At 42.5% G+C, this 13,850-nt stretch overlaps 1 protein-coding gene across 5 annotated transcripts in view; it reads left to right on the top strand.

Annotated features, from left to right (window-relative positions):
- P4HA2 (prolyl 4-hydroxylase subunit alpha 2) overlaps window positions 1–7,722 on the top strand; it is a 30,575-nt gene extending 22,853 nt beyond the window's left edge. For 2 of the 5 annotated variants that reach the window (XM_055719023.1, XM_055719024.1), the window contains exons 12-16: window positions 953–1,006; window positions 3,651–3,716; window positions 5,842–5,910; window positions 6,369–6,465; window positions 7,208–7,722. In XM_055719023.1, the coding sequence (XP_055574998.1) occupies window positions 953–1,006; window positions 3,651–3,716; window positions 5,842–5,910; window positions 6,369–6,465; window positions 7,208–7,278 (357 nt within the window). In that variant the 3' untranslated portion in view covers window positions 7,279–7,722. Of the gene's footprint in view, window positions 1–952; window positions 1,007–3,522; window positions 3,583–3,650; window positions 3,717–4,911; window positions 4,938–5,841; window positions 5,911–6,368; window positions 6,466–7,207 lie in introns of those variants that run through there. The other 3 variants (XM_055719027.1, XM_055719025.1, XM_055719026.1) reach the window with 3 other exon arrangements.
- Window positions 7,723–13,850: the final 6,128 nt, after the last annotated feature.

Genomic DNA, 13,850 nt, shown 5'->3' with positions numbered 1-13,850 from the left:
GCTGTAGGGACCTGGCAGGTAGATGGCTTTCCCTTTGTGTGCCAAGCAGAGAAGAGTGGAGGTATCAAAGACATGGAAGATTAACTTTGTGTAGGAATTTGTGACTTACCAGTTTTTTTTGAGAGAAATGCCTGCCACTTACTTTCAAGTCTGCAAAAGCTGAACTTTCTTCCTAGATGAACCTTCCAAAGACCCAAATATTTTTCATAGTCCTGCTATATTCTTGTATGACTCTTGATCTATACCTTTCTGGAGAGCAAGGAGAGTAGAAGTGGTACAGCACTGCCAGAATAGTTGTACCTTAGCCTGTGTATGGCTGCTTTTCCTCCATGCTCCTTGAATTCCTGTTTTAGAGCTTGAAGTACTGTTGATTACTGGCTGTCCGCAGAAACCAGGGAATTGTTCTGGGAGACCTGTGAAGTGCAGCCTCAGAGTAACTAAACAATGTTCGCTGATCTTCAGATAAAGTAAGGGGAGCAGTGCTTTTAAGCTGCTTTGAGCCTTCTGTGTTCCTGGGTAGGCCTATTTATCTGATGTCATGTGTGACGCAGCCTAGTTCTGTCTCCTAGTTTGGACACACATACTGGAGAACTACATACACTCAGTTCTTCAGAGGAGGGAGCAAGAGTGTGTAAAACTATTGCAGCTAATTCAAGTTAAACAGGCTGTTGTAGTGATAAGTAGAGTGCTGCTATTGAGAAACATTTGGTACTGAGAAATATTCTCAGTGAAACCCTTAAACTGTGAAGGGGAAAGAGTACTTAAGTTGTTTCTCATCCACGTACCTCACTTCTAGCAATCTAAAGAGAAACCAGTTGTGCTATAGATAACAATCTTGCCACAAAGTGTTGTTTCTTAAACCATGTTTTGTATTTCTGAGAGGAAATACTATCTTCTGCAGCGGTCACTTGCAGTTCAATTGATGCTTATGCTTCCTTCTTCCACACTGTAGGTTGCCAACTATGGAATGGGAGGGCAGTATGAGCCACACTTTGATTTTTCTAGGGTAAGATCACACTTTCAATTATATTTTTTTTAGTGGGTTGGGGAGGGGGGAACAGTTAGTTTTGACAGAAAACTGTTGAAACTGTTTTTTAAAACGCTTAATGTTATAGCCCTGTTGCATGGATGGATGATGACTTTTCAAAAGCCTTTGTGCTGCCTTCTCTGATGCTGAAAGTTCAATAGAACAATGAAAAAATCTGCCTGCTTGTCTTTGTCACCTTGGTTCCTTCTACAGTGTAGAGACCTGTAGATGTGACACTTAAGGACATGGCTTAGTGGTAGACTTGGCAGCGTTAGGTTTACAGCTGGACTCTATCTTAAAGGTCTCTTCCAAGCTAAACGATTCTGTGACACTAAAAGGTAGTCACGCAGCACTTGAATATTTTCTTTCCATTACTTTATTTGGAAACTGAGGTCTGCAGGCCCGGGATCATGAGTCTGTGCTGTTCCGTTAAGCTTCTGAGTTCAGCAAGGTTGTCCAAGTCTGCCTTTGGTGGCTGTTTTAAAGCACTTTGCAGGAGCTGGCTGAGGAGAAGATATCCTTCTACCTCCCTCCGAAAAAGTAGCCATTATGGAAATCTTCATGGGTCACACAGCCCTTCTGGCAAAACCCTTAGTGTGGCTGCAGCTATAGGGCCTAAAGAGGATTTGTCGGGTCAGCGGTCGGGAGGGCAGTGCTACAGTGAGCAGAACTTGCAGCTGGTGGGTGCCAGATCTGTGCTAGGCACTAGAGGGCTCTACCTGGCAGGTAACAGCTCGGCTTTGCTGCAAGTGAGAGAAACAGATTCTTAATTATTACCCTAAAACAGCTTAGGAACGTGCTAATCGTACTGAAGAGCTATAGTGACTGCTAACTTCCTGTATAAAATCCATCTGATGTCTTGGTTTCCAGTAGAACCATGGCATTTCAATGGAATCTAGCTTAATTCAGGCTGTCCCAGTGGTTTTACCTGGTAGAAGGGATGGCTGCAGCCGGAGTGCAACCCAGTAATTGACTGCAGAATTGAGGCCACCCAACTTAGCACTGTTAAAATATATATAAAAAAATCCTGAATTTCAACACTGTGGAAGCTCATATTCGTTAGCTTTGGCCTGTTGAAAGAGTTTTCCTGTTAACTTTGACTGCTTTGTTTCCTGAATCAAGCAAATGCTCTTAAATTCTACTCAAAGCCTTTGAACTCAAGGACCTTAGTCATCAAATTGGCCAGTGTGGACTTGACTTTTGGATTAGGCAGCTGGGGCAGAGCTCTGCTTGGAATGTAACCTTGGCTGCAGTCATTAGTTAAGGCAAGGCAATTGCAGAATTTGCCCTAGTTTTGGACGGGTCCTCCAGGCTCTCTGTGCATCACAGATTTTTCAGTAACAAAATACAGAGGTATGGCTGTGTCTTACCATCTCCTGACCAGCCTTGCAGCTTTTTGTTCCCTTGCATTTCTCAGATAAGGATTCTTTTAATAGTTGCATATTACAACTTAAAGATTTTAGTTGTTGCTCAAAATTTTGAAAAGTCTTTTGTTACTGAAGTTCAGAAATGTATGGCTGGACCTGAATTTGGCAGCAGTTGCAGAAACCAGGGAATCCCCTATATTTAGTGCTCTTATGTTGGCGCTTTTGGATTGAGTTTGCGTATGCAGATGCGAAAGTCTTTGGATTTTTATGTTCATTTCAGGAAAGACCTTTTACTACTACTCAACATATACTTCAAGTAGATTGAATTCTTAACGTCTTAGAGAAGGTGGCTTTTTTCTTTGCTTTTTTCTAATACTGATTTCTTCTTTTCTCTGAATGTTAAAAGGCTATCAGTTGTCTGTAGAAGAGTGCACCTTAATGTCTCCTGGCTGAAATTACTTCCTGACTGTTAAGGTTGTAAAACTTTTAATTGCAACTTTTTGAAGGGAGGAGACACACATTGGTATTCTAGATGTTCTTTCTGCTTCTAAGCTGGCACCACAGATCTCATACTTCAACAAATGAAACTTAATGTCTCCTGCAGAGTAAAGACAGTTTGATCTTTTTGATGTGGTCCTTAGTCCTAAACAGGCAACCACCTGAAAGAAGTTCATGCTGCTATTCTGCATTTTTTTGCCTGCTGGCAGAAGATGAATTTTTGCTTGTTGTGACAGTACTTCTTTGAGTTCACCACTACATTTAGAGTGTGTTATCTAAAACCTACTGAAGATCAGCTTTTCATATTCACCTAATTTCTTGACTTTGGATCAGTGTCCAATGCACTAATGGCCTGTTGTTGACTTTACTTGGATAACATCTGTGCCACAGGCCCTGAGAACACTGCCCGAAGAATTGCTCCAGTGCTACTTTTTTAGCATCTGAGTACTATGTGCATGCAGTTATGCACCCTGGCTGCAATTTGTAATGGCTTTAATGTTGCCCTGTATCAATTGTCCCCTTCCTATTCCAACTCTTTAAATTGGGCTTAAGGATCTCTCTGCAGAGCTACACATATATGTCTAATGTGAGCCTGTTTGGAAATTGGGTTAAAGTTGTTGTTTGTTACAGCGACCATTTGACAGCACACTCAAATCGGAAGGAAATAGGCTAGCGACGTTTCTTAACTATGTAAGTACCTCTGTCTGTCTGCTGTCTGTGAGCTTGAAGTTTGCAGTTATTCTTATTTAATTTTATAGAAAGATGAGCCAGATGCTTTCAAGCGGTTAGGGACTGGAAATCGTGTGGCCACTTTTTTAAACTATGTAAGTATGATGATCCTTTATGCATTGAGTGTAACTGTTGCTGCATCTTGTTTACAGCTTGTGCAGTTGGTTATTTGTAGAGATTCCCTGGCATCTGGAAGTAGGGATTTCATTATTCTTGCAGCATCAGGTGCTGTCCTGTCTGAGTTGATAGAATTCTGGTGGTATTTAACCTCAGAGCAGAAAACTTGAATATAGGGCCCAGCTTCCCCTTTTGGCCACTATACTATGAAATCTTTTACTTCATTGGATTCCTGTTGGTCGGAGAGGAGATTTTGGCTTATTTCTCAAAGATGAGTGCTTGGGGTCCACATGTGGTATGTTGTTTGAGAACTTGACTATCAGCCACTTACTGTGAGACAGTCATGCTCTCCCACCACTGTTTGACAGCACTTGATGTTGTGGTCTGTCAGCCTCCATTGTAGCTGTTTGTCAAAGCTGGAGTTATTCTGGTCTAGCTGACGCTTCAGCAAATGGAGGAGACATAGCTAATAAACTTGGTGCAACCGAGTTAAATGCAGAATTGAAAAGACTCATTACTTGCATGCATTATACAGCCTACAGACCATGTACACTGGAAACAAAAATGTAAGTGCCAGTGACAGTGGCCTAATGCTTTCACAGTAGTCTTCTGACAGTATTTTATCTATCAGCCTATGCTTACTATATCAGTAATTTGGATCTCCTAATTTTCTAGGTCTAACTTCTGAGTGATGCAACTTGAGATTTAAAATTCTGTGGTGAAATATTTATGGCATTTATGGCTGGGCTGATATCTTGAGTGTGAGATGCAGCTCAGAACAGAACCAGAAATGCTTTCAACTTCATATGGCAGGGGAGAGAAAAATCTCCAAAGCAAGAATTGGAATAAGATAGGTAGCTGTGAAAGTGTGCTGCAAAGAGGCTTTAATTTTTAATTGTCTCAATCTGTATTGTTTGCTTCTCAGACTCTTGGACAAGCCTTAATTTAGAATCAATAAGCACCTTATTCTCTGCCAGTTGTACATGGTCAAAGGCAATTTACCCTTGTATGTCCTGTGCAGAACATATCATACATGTACCAACACCCTTACTAAAAAGAGTGGTTGTGTTGCTAAGATGTAGGTATTAACTTGCAAAGTTGCATGCACATGCTTTCTAGTTGGAAGGGGCAAAAACCTGTGCACCTGTGGCATCTTATGCCCTTTTATTGTAGGTACCAAGCAAGAGGACACCAGAGTGGTAATATCTGCTTTAAACAGAAATCCAAGTTACAATAGAGAATGTGGGGACTTGGGGAATGCATTAATAGTAGTTCTGCTGTTTAAATTGGTGGGAGTTGGATCTGATTAATTTGTTTCTTTTAGAGTTAGAATCTGATCAAAAACTCACTGAAATTGGTGGAAAGACTTTATCTGTTTGATGGGGGTGTTTCCAGGAACTTCGGTGAGTTTTGGATCAAGTCTAGAACTTATAGTGAATACATCATTAATGATGAATTCAGTAGGGTTAAATTCATGCCAATGTAGAAGGGCAAAGCATTAAGATAGATGCTTTTTTTGAGTCCCATAGCTGTTTGTATTAAAGCTTGAGATGCATAAAGTGCTTGAAGTGGCATAACATCACTGGTGAATAGCATAGAAACAGTGCAGAAAGTGAGGTTTTCTAAAAGTTGTATAGTTTTTGAAGTGGTTGACCAAGATGCATAAACTAAATTATGAAAATCAGTTCCAAAGACATGGTTTCAATTTGAGGAAACATGTAGTTTAACAGACACTTGTTTTCCTAATTGGATCATAAACTGGAATGAAATTCTTGAAACTGATTTACTCTGAAGTCCTCTCCCTTGTTCTAGAGAACTTATTAACACTGCAGGTACACAACTTGTTATGGCTAATTGTGCCATAAATTACATATAATCCAGACAAGTGCTGAACAAAAGCCTTCATCTGAAATAAAAGCCTTTGGTAGCAGGTACTGTTACTTTTGCAGTTTGTGCTGGTTGAAGTGCATCCTTTCCTCATCAGTGCCTCTCATAGAAGTGCAAGTAGATATCTCTGTTAGGGCTTGGGGCACTCTAGCCTGTGGGATTGAATTTGCAACAAGCATTGTAAATGGACAGAGTTTGTGGACTTTGTTTTCTCAGATGAGTGATGTAGAAGCTGGAGGAGCTACAGTTTTCCCAGATTTTGGGGCAGCAATATGGCCCAAGAAGGTAAAGTCTGTTTGTGTTTTGCTTGATTTCTCCTCCCTCCTGTTGCTGGCTCTTCCACAGTACAGTCCTGCATACATTTAGAAGTCCATTAATGTGACAAAGTGCTGTCCTGTCCAGCTTGATTGACAGGCTGCTGTGTATCAAGGCAGCTGCAGCTGATGTGTTAGACTGTAGGGTTGCTTCCTTTGTTTTGCAATGTGTAATGTAATCAGCTTCTGTCTAGAGCTGGTACTAACAAAGAACTTGTGTTCAGGTAGAACTCTTCACTATTCTGAATGTGGTTGAATTAATGGAGTGGAACTAAGGGGTTTTTTTTGTGCTGTCAGTGGTGACCTATGTTGAAGTGCTTCATAAGCGTCTGCAGCTGAATTCATAGGTGTTCTCCCCTACCTTTACTGTAACCTGAATAATAGTATTGACTAGGCTCTGACTAATCCAGATCTGGTTTCATTTTTCAGGGAACAGCAGTGTTTTGGTACAATCTTTTCAGAAGTGGCGAGGGTGATTATAGAACAAGGCATGCAGCTTGTCCAGTACTAGTAGGGTGTAAGTGGGGTAAGTAATACTCCTTCAGGAACAAAACCTGAAGGAAGGTTCATGTGTATGCAAAGCTGGTGATATACTGAATCCTTATAACAGCATTTAATAACCTGGGTGTTTCCATTTTAACTACTGGAATAATTTGGCCATAATGAAAACTCTGACCATCAGTATCATGTAGCATTTAGTGGCCACATTGTTCAGCTGTAGCTTTTTTTAGTGAATTTTTGTCAATGGCAGCACAAAATGTAAGAATATCACTGTGTTTGTGTAGTGTAGCCGCATCAGGATGACTTGAATTATCACCTGACTAGAATTGGGTCTCTTCCTACAAAGATTTGTGTATAGTTTTAACTGCAAAACGAGGACAGTTCCTTGTAAGGTAGATAGGAACATCTAGATGCTGGGAATTTCTGCTAATTACTGAAAGCTTTTCAAGCTTCATGTCATCCATTCCCATACCCACCTCCCCAGCCTCCAAGGCATTCCCTTGGAGTGCCAGAGCATATGGACTGATAAATGTTACCAGATCTAGAATGCACTGCTTTGTTACTGTTGGCACCAGAACTGTGCAATTGGAAAGATGCTTTCTTCCCCAGCCCTTTGCATCTTCCTGTGTCTTTCCCGTTGGATGGTTAGAGAAGTATAAACAGGGATCATCAGACTGAAATGACATTTTACTTGGAGCAGCCATCTGGGTTGCGGTGATACATGCACTGGGTACGTGGTAATTCACTTCACATCCTTTTTTCTGCAGTTTCAAACAAATGGTTTCACGAAAGAGGAAATGAATTCTTAAGACCTTGTGGGAGAACAGAGGTTGACTGAAACCCAGCCTGCTGCAGGCCTTTGTTTCTCTGCCTCCTTTTCTATTGTTGTTTGTTCCAGTTCATTTCTAAGAAATGATCCATCCTTTTCTCCAAGAGTCCTGGCACTTTACCAAAAAAGGACAACAAAATATGTAACACCTGTGAAAGAGTAAATGGCATTGTACACATACTTCTGTTTTGGTTGCTGTTATTTCCATGTTCCCCTTGCCACCCTCCTTTGACCTGCCTTCTGCCCTCCCAGCTTTCACTGTAGTAGTGGTGCAAACAGTGCTGTGGGTGATTTGGTATGGGTGCCTGGTCTTGTGCCTTTTGTACCTCAGAAGATTTAGATGTTACATATTTCTTTAAACCAAAGTTTTTTTAAAAGTTGCGTACATGTTGATTTTATTGTATTTCTATGGATCACAAGTTTTGAAACAAAAATAAATGTTCTTTCCATAAAGTGATTCTCTATTGTGTCCTTAATAGGTGTATCAGTGCTTGGGTTTAGGGAGTAGTGGGCCTGTACTTTTTCCTTCAATGAAAGCCTGTTGCTTTGTTGCCCTTTTTCTGTAGAAAATGCATCATGGCTTTGGATGGTGTTTTATTTAGGGCTCTAGCACACCAGAGAACTGTTGCATCTTGTGCTGAAGCTGGAAAGGTTTCATTTGTGTGCTGAAACTGCGGTGTATCCTGGGAGCAGGCAGGCTACATGCTTCGGGCCAATGGCAGCTGGGATCTCAGTAGTATTACACTTAGGCGGAGCCTTTCCCTGTGATGGTAACTGCTCTTGTGGGGCACTATATTTTTGATACAAGCAAACTTTCAACAATCTTGACAATTCTTGATTCTAAAAGTAGGCATCTCTGCTGATACAACACTGCATTTTTTACCACAGGAACACCTGATTTGGCAGAGCTCAACACCTAATGAAGTCAGTAGGATGTCTTGCAAGCAAATCTTAGTTGACTTTTGTAGACTGGAGTGGGGGTTTGTCTTTCCCTTCAAAGAGGCTGGAAATAATCATGCTCTTAAAACTCAAGGATTCAGGTTTTCTGCCTTTTTGCTTTGTTAGCATGTGTGTAATGGCCCCAGGCCAACACATGGAGGACAGTGTTGTCCACAAGAGAAAGGAGATGCCAGTGCTGAATTACAAGTCAGAAGTAATGACAGTTAATTGCTAAGGAAAAAGAGTGAAGTTGTAGAGAAATAGGCAAGCGTTTCAGAAATGTAGAAACCTGCTGTTAGTACCATACTGTTGTATCAGTGTGCCACTGTGCAGGGGGATCATTGACTTCAGATCTCTCACTGGCTGTTTCTGCTATGGGCATGACTTCTTGGGGATATGGATGACTGCAGGTGAACTCAAAGCCCAAAATGGTAATGGTTTTACAACTGTCAGTTATTGCTTAAAGACTAGCTTGGGCAATTGTTAATATACCAATGTATGAAACTGGTTTGAGAAAGTGAAACAAACTTCAATTACACTGAAACATCCAGTTGCAGTCATGACAAACGTTGGTTTCCTTTGTACTTCACCGTTGCTCTAAGTTGTGAAAAGACTGGATGAGCTAGAATGAGGTAATGCTTGAAACAACTGTTGGGCAGGATTAGAAGTAAGGCACCTGCTGTCATCCTAGGAAAGATTTGTGGAACAGAAAGGGTTTATGTGTTAGGTATAACAGATGTATGCCATCAACTTACTCTATTGGTAATAAAGCAATGTGACTTAACAATAGATCATGTGCCCATGAATTTTAGATGTGAGAAATTTATGAACTTAACAGTTAGTTAGCTTTTAGTCATTTAGATGCAGCATGCAAGTACATGTATTCACTGAAGCTTAGAATTTTCTGTTACACAACTTGTTGAAGAGAGAGGCACTGGATTGTTCAGGCAGAGGCTTCTTGAGCTCCATTTAATGATGTTGAAATGAGAAGAGCATCTAGTCTTGTAAATAAGCTTTCTGTGAACAGTTACAGCAGGTAGCTATAGGAATTGCAAGATTATTTTTTTCCCTATAAAGCAGTAATGACCAAGCACAGCATGGCTCAATAGTTCCTCTCTAATATCTTACAGTGCTCCCTTGCTTGCCACGAATGTTGTGGTTGTTGGCTGGGTGTTCAGAATATTTCATTGTTGACCTCTAGTTTTCCTAGTAAAATCTCTCAGCACAACGTAAACTTAGGAAATAAGGGGTGTTGCTTTATAACAAAGCTTTCAACATATGAAAGCCTCACAGATGTGAAGAACTGATGATGAGCCAAAGCCACAGTCTCTGGTTGGAACACTTTGGATTTCAGGGGGAGGAAGAGCAATCTATTTAAACTTTCTGTCAACATTCCATGTTGACAGATAAAGTTCACATTAGGACTCTAGCCAAAAATCTGCACATCTCCCTTCTGAAATAGTGTAGTTGGCTGGAAATACCATTAACTGTTGTATTATACTGAACTCTTTAAGATCATTTTACTTATTTTCTCCAGCAAAACCCTATCCTGTTTTTCTGAGTTGTCTTCTACCTTGCTCCAGTCCATTGCTGAAGTAGGATGTCATGAGTGTGGATGCAGACTCAAACGCTGAGCTGCTTTTTGTGCTGTGTGCAGGATTCACTTACTGCTAATCTGATCTGAAGAATAATAGCTACTTGAGAGAAAAGAGCATGTGACTTGTGGGCATTCAGTAACCTCCTGACATGTTTGTGTAGCCTGGTAGATGATACTCCCTATTTTCTCCTATTATTCTAGAAGATGAATGGAATATGGCAATTACTCTAAAATTAAGTCTATGGGATAGTTTTTTAGACCTAAAAGAGAGAAGACTCATGTGCTGGAACAAATAAGCTTTCTTTCACCTAGGCATAGGGAGCTTCTGTAAGTACAGGTATAGTTAAGTCCTTAAGTCTTGTTAAGACTGGAATTTTTTTTTTCCTGACGTACTGCTGAGTCTTCTTTATTTCACAGGGTTTAAGTACTAGTACAGATACTTGTACACACTACAAAGGTTTACCGTGGACAAGTAGCTGCCATACCCTTCAGAGTGTTTTGGGACCTTTTGTAGAGATCTTCAGGTCACATCTGTTAGTGTTAGCTTACTGATGAGGTCTTTAAGGTGATGCTCTGCATAACAGGTACTGATGAAAGCAGACACCATGTGCACTCTCATGGAAAGATAGTCTCTTATTGTGGCTTATGTAGTCATAAAAAGAACAACCACCCTTAATCCACATCCAGTTTGAGCATGTGTTTCTTAACCCCTGGCCTGAATGCTGTGTGGACATATGCTGTGTCACTGTGTGATTATGCAGCCCTCCAGCTGGGTCAGGAAATCACCTGAAGCATTAATGTTCAGCTGCATAGACTTAGTGAAGTACTTATCTTTGTGTGCATTAGAAATTACTTTTCTTTCCTGTTACAGTGGGAAAAGCATGTGAAAATCATCTAATCATCTTGGAGGGGAAAACTGGCCTCCAGACTAAAATGTGTAGTGAGTGGAGAAAAGGTTTGGCTGTGACAGCCAAGGGAAGCTGTACAATCTATGGCTGAGAGCATTTGGGGTGTTCTGCTGGGAGGGGGACTGTTTTATATTATAGAAGAGTTGTAGACCTCAGCTGAGCTATAAAATCCTTAATGTGGGAAGAGAAAAAGTCTTTTCTCAATGATGCCAAGTTCTGAGATGAGGATGATGTGTGTGTAAACTGCAGCCTAGGATACAGCTGTCCCCAAGCCTCTTCGTTCTGTTCTTCCAGTAACCAGAGTTGGTGCTGGGGCACAGTTCAGTGTAGCCTGTGCTCCTTTGGCCCAAGTAAGAGGAACCCTTGTCAGGGACTCTGGAAAAAGGCCAGAACCAGTGATCTTTGAGCTCTAGGTAATGGGAATTTAAAGAGACCGGTTTCACATGTTTAGTCCTGAACTTGTCTCATCCTGCAGGGAAAAGACTGGCTAGGCTGTGTGTGGTGAGGATGTGTTTATTTAACCAGGTCAGCTCTTGCCCTCTGTAGTGATTCAGATAATCCTTCCTTAAATGCTCATGTGTTTACTGCCTCTGTGCTGCCCTTTGGGGGTGGTTGTCTCCCATCCCTCTGAGGTGGAGGTGAACCCGAAAAAGAGGATGGTTCCAGTTAAGTGCTTCCAGACTGGTGCAGCCCCAGGAGCCCTTATGTTTGATCTGATTCCAACTTCCCTGACTCCTGTCTTGGCCTCCTTTCTCCATCTTGTCTACAGCATCACCTTAACTCTGGAAAGGCATCTCTGTGGCTTTGCCAGCCTTATGCTGCCAGAAGCACGGGCTTAAAGGTGGATACTTCAGCTTCCACATACTTCAGGATCTTTCCTGGGACTGTCATGGGATGCACCGCTCAAAGTGAGAGTGTTGTTCTTGTGTCTTTGGGCAACAGCATGATGGTCACACAAATTAGTAGTAACATTAAGATATGGTTAACCAATGTGTACCCTCTGGGATGCTGGTGCAGGTGAGAGAAGAATCTCACCCACCCTGTAGTGCTGTTTGGAAGCTGACCTTCCAGCAAAGCCAGGTAGTCTGCACCCCATAACTTACCTCTGCTTATTGTTTTGCACACAGAATTGCCCCAAAGACAGACTTTGTTTGAAAGTTCCTGGGAGAAACTGCCTGCCAGGCATTCTGCAGCTATTGGAGACTGCCTCTGGCTCAAGCATACACTTCAGGATATTTCTTTGCAAATTCCTAGTGATGCCTTGAAAGAAAGTCAAGGATAAAAGCTGCTCACTTGATGTTAAGTGTCAACTGGGTCAAAACTCACTACACAGCTGAAGAATTCTTTTTTCCTTGTTACTTGGTTTTTCTCCCCCACTCCCAGGGCTCACAGCTGTGTTGGCAGCTTCTACGGGAAGCCAGGGCCCTGGTGACCTGAGCTCTCCTTGCAGTGTGTGGGCAGGTGTAACTAGTGCATGAACCAGCACCCAGCTCTTTGAAGGGTGGGAGGAGTGTGGTTGTGGTTTTAGTTTCCAGCTTCTGGGGCAGGTGGGCAGTAGCAGGGATGTGATCATGGCCACAGGATGGAGGTGGGCAGCCCTGTGGCCACAGCTCATGGCTCTGATTAAACTCTTGCCTGTGGCGTGCTCTGCTGTAAATCTTCATGCAGCCCAGGTACCAGAAGCAAAGCCACAGAGGGCTGTTTGCTGGCAAATGAGAATGTGGGTGAAGCTGTTCTGCCATGTGGTGGTTTAGGCTAGAAATAGACTTTTCCAGGTGTTTTGGATCAAGTTGTGAGTCAGAAATGGCAGACCTGAATGTGTCCTCGGTGTAACCCCAGGTGTTTCTAACTCCTTGTTTGTTCTGGGGTGCCTCTGAGTAGCATTTATGAAATTATTTTGGTTTTTAGCTCCTGTGAGCTGGTAAAGGGTAGAGCACTGCCCCTTCCCTTGTGCTGCCATAAGGGATGGGCTTTGGGTGCAGCTGTGCTGCTGGCTTGTCTGAGCGTTCAGAACATCCTTGTGCTCCTGCTTCCTGGTGTTTTTGCTCCCAGGAGATGAAGAAGACCAGAAAGAGTTTCACTGGAGTGATGTTTTGATGCACTTTTGTCAGAAAACAGGATAGCCCAGTCTAGGTAGGGTCATATCTTTGACCACAGACCTTGATACAGTTTCTCCTTCAACGCTTGCTGCAAAAAGAGGGCCTGGGTTCAAAGATATCCTTTTAGCCTTGAACTCCAGTGTGCAAGTGGGAGCCCTGAGACATCTGAAGCCTGATGGTGGTGTAAAGTTACACAGGAATGGGCTTGAGCAAACAGCAACAGCCCCTTGTGTGGTTGCTGGTCTTTTAGGGCCTCGAGACACTTCATAGCTGTAGAGGATATTCAGTGTCTGTGGTCTGTATCTGCAAAAATGATGGAAGATTGGATGTATCATGGTGCATATCCAGGCTACCAGAGAACAGGCCTGACAGGACCTGATGAACTTTCTCAGTCTCCTCTGCTTGTCTGGGCTGCAGTGCTTCACCCAGCCGTGGTCTCCCAAGGCTCAGCAGTCCTCTACGTATCTCAATTTGTAGACCAAGACAGACGAGACGAGTCTGTAAGTGACTCATTGCCTGGAAGTAGCTGGAGTAGTGGCTGACTTGGCACTTACCCCATCTTCTGGAGTAGATGGGTTGGGCCCATGGGACTGCTTGTTCCTTTGGCCATGGAGCAGTTGTATGTGACTTTGAGTGTGGCGGCTGCAGTCCAGGTGCACAACAGTGCATGTGGCATCACTGAGCTCTCTGCAGACATGCAGCCATGGATGCTGCACCTCAGATGTGCTGGCAGCAAGATTGCTCCCAGGTCCTACCACAACTTAAATGTTTTTGCTTGGTTCTGTATTGATTTCCCCTGTTTTAGTCTTCCTGAATGAGGGCAGACAAATGAAAGTCTTGACTCCGTGAGGTATATGAATTTGTAAACCCTAATACCACCTGTGGCCTTATGGCTGTCACTTCCTAACAAGTGTTAATTTATTCATGCTCTCTGGTCTCACTTTGCCTCCACACATGTATTTTTGTGGGAGAAATACTGCAAAATGCACAATGTGCCTGTGTGTGCCGGAGGGAGTGGGATGCTGGCTGCAGCAGCCC

This window comes from Falco cherrug, chromosome 8, assembly GCF_023634085.1.
Source record: "Falco cherrug isolate bFalChe1 chromosome 8, bFalChe1.pri, whole genome shotgun sequence".
In the NCBI taxonomy this organism is placed as follows: domain Eukaryota; kingdom Metazoa; phylum Chordata; class Aves; order Falconiformes; family Falconidae; genus Falco; species Falco cherrug.
The sequence above is the reverse complement of the archived record's forward strand: the minus strand, read 5'-3'. Positions and strand labels throughout refer to the sequence as shown.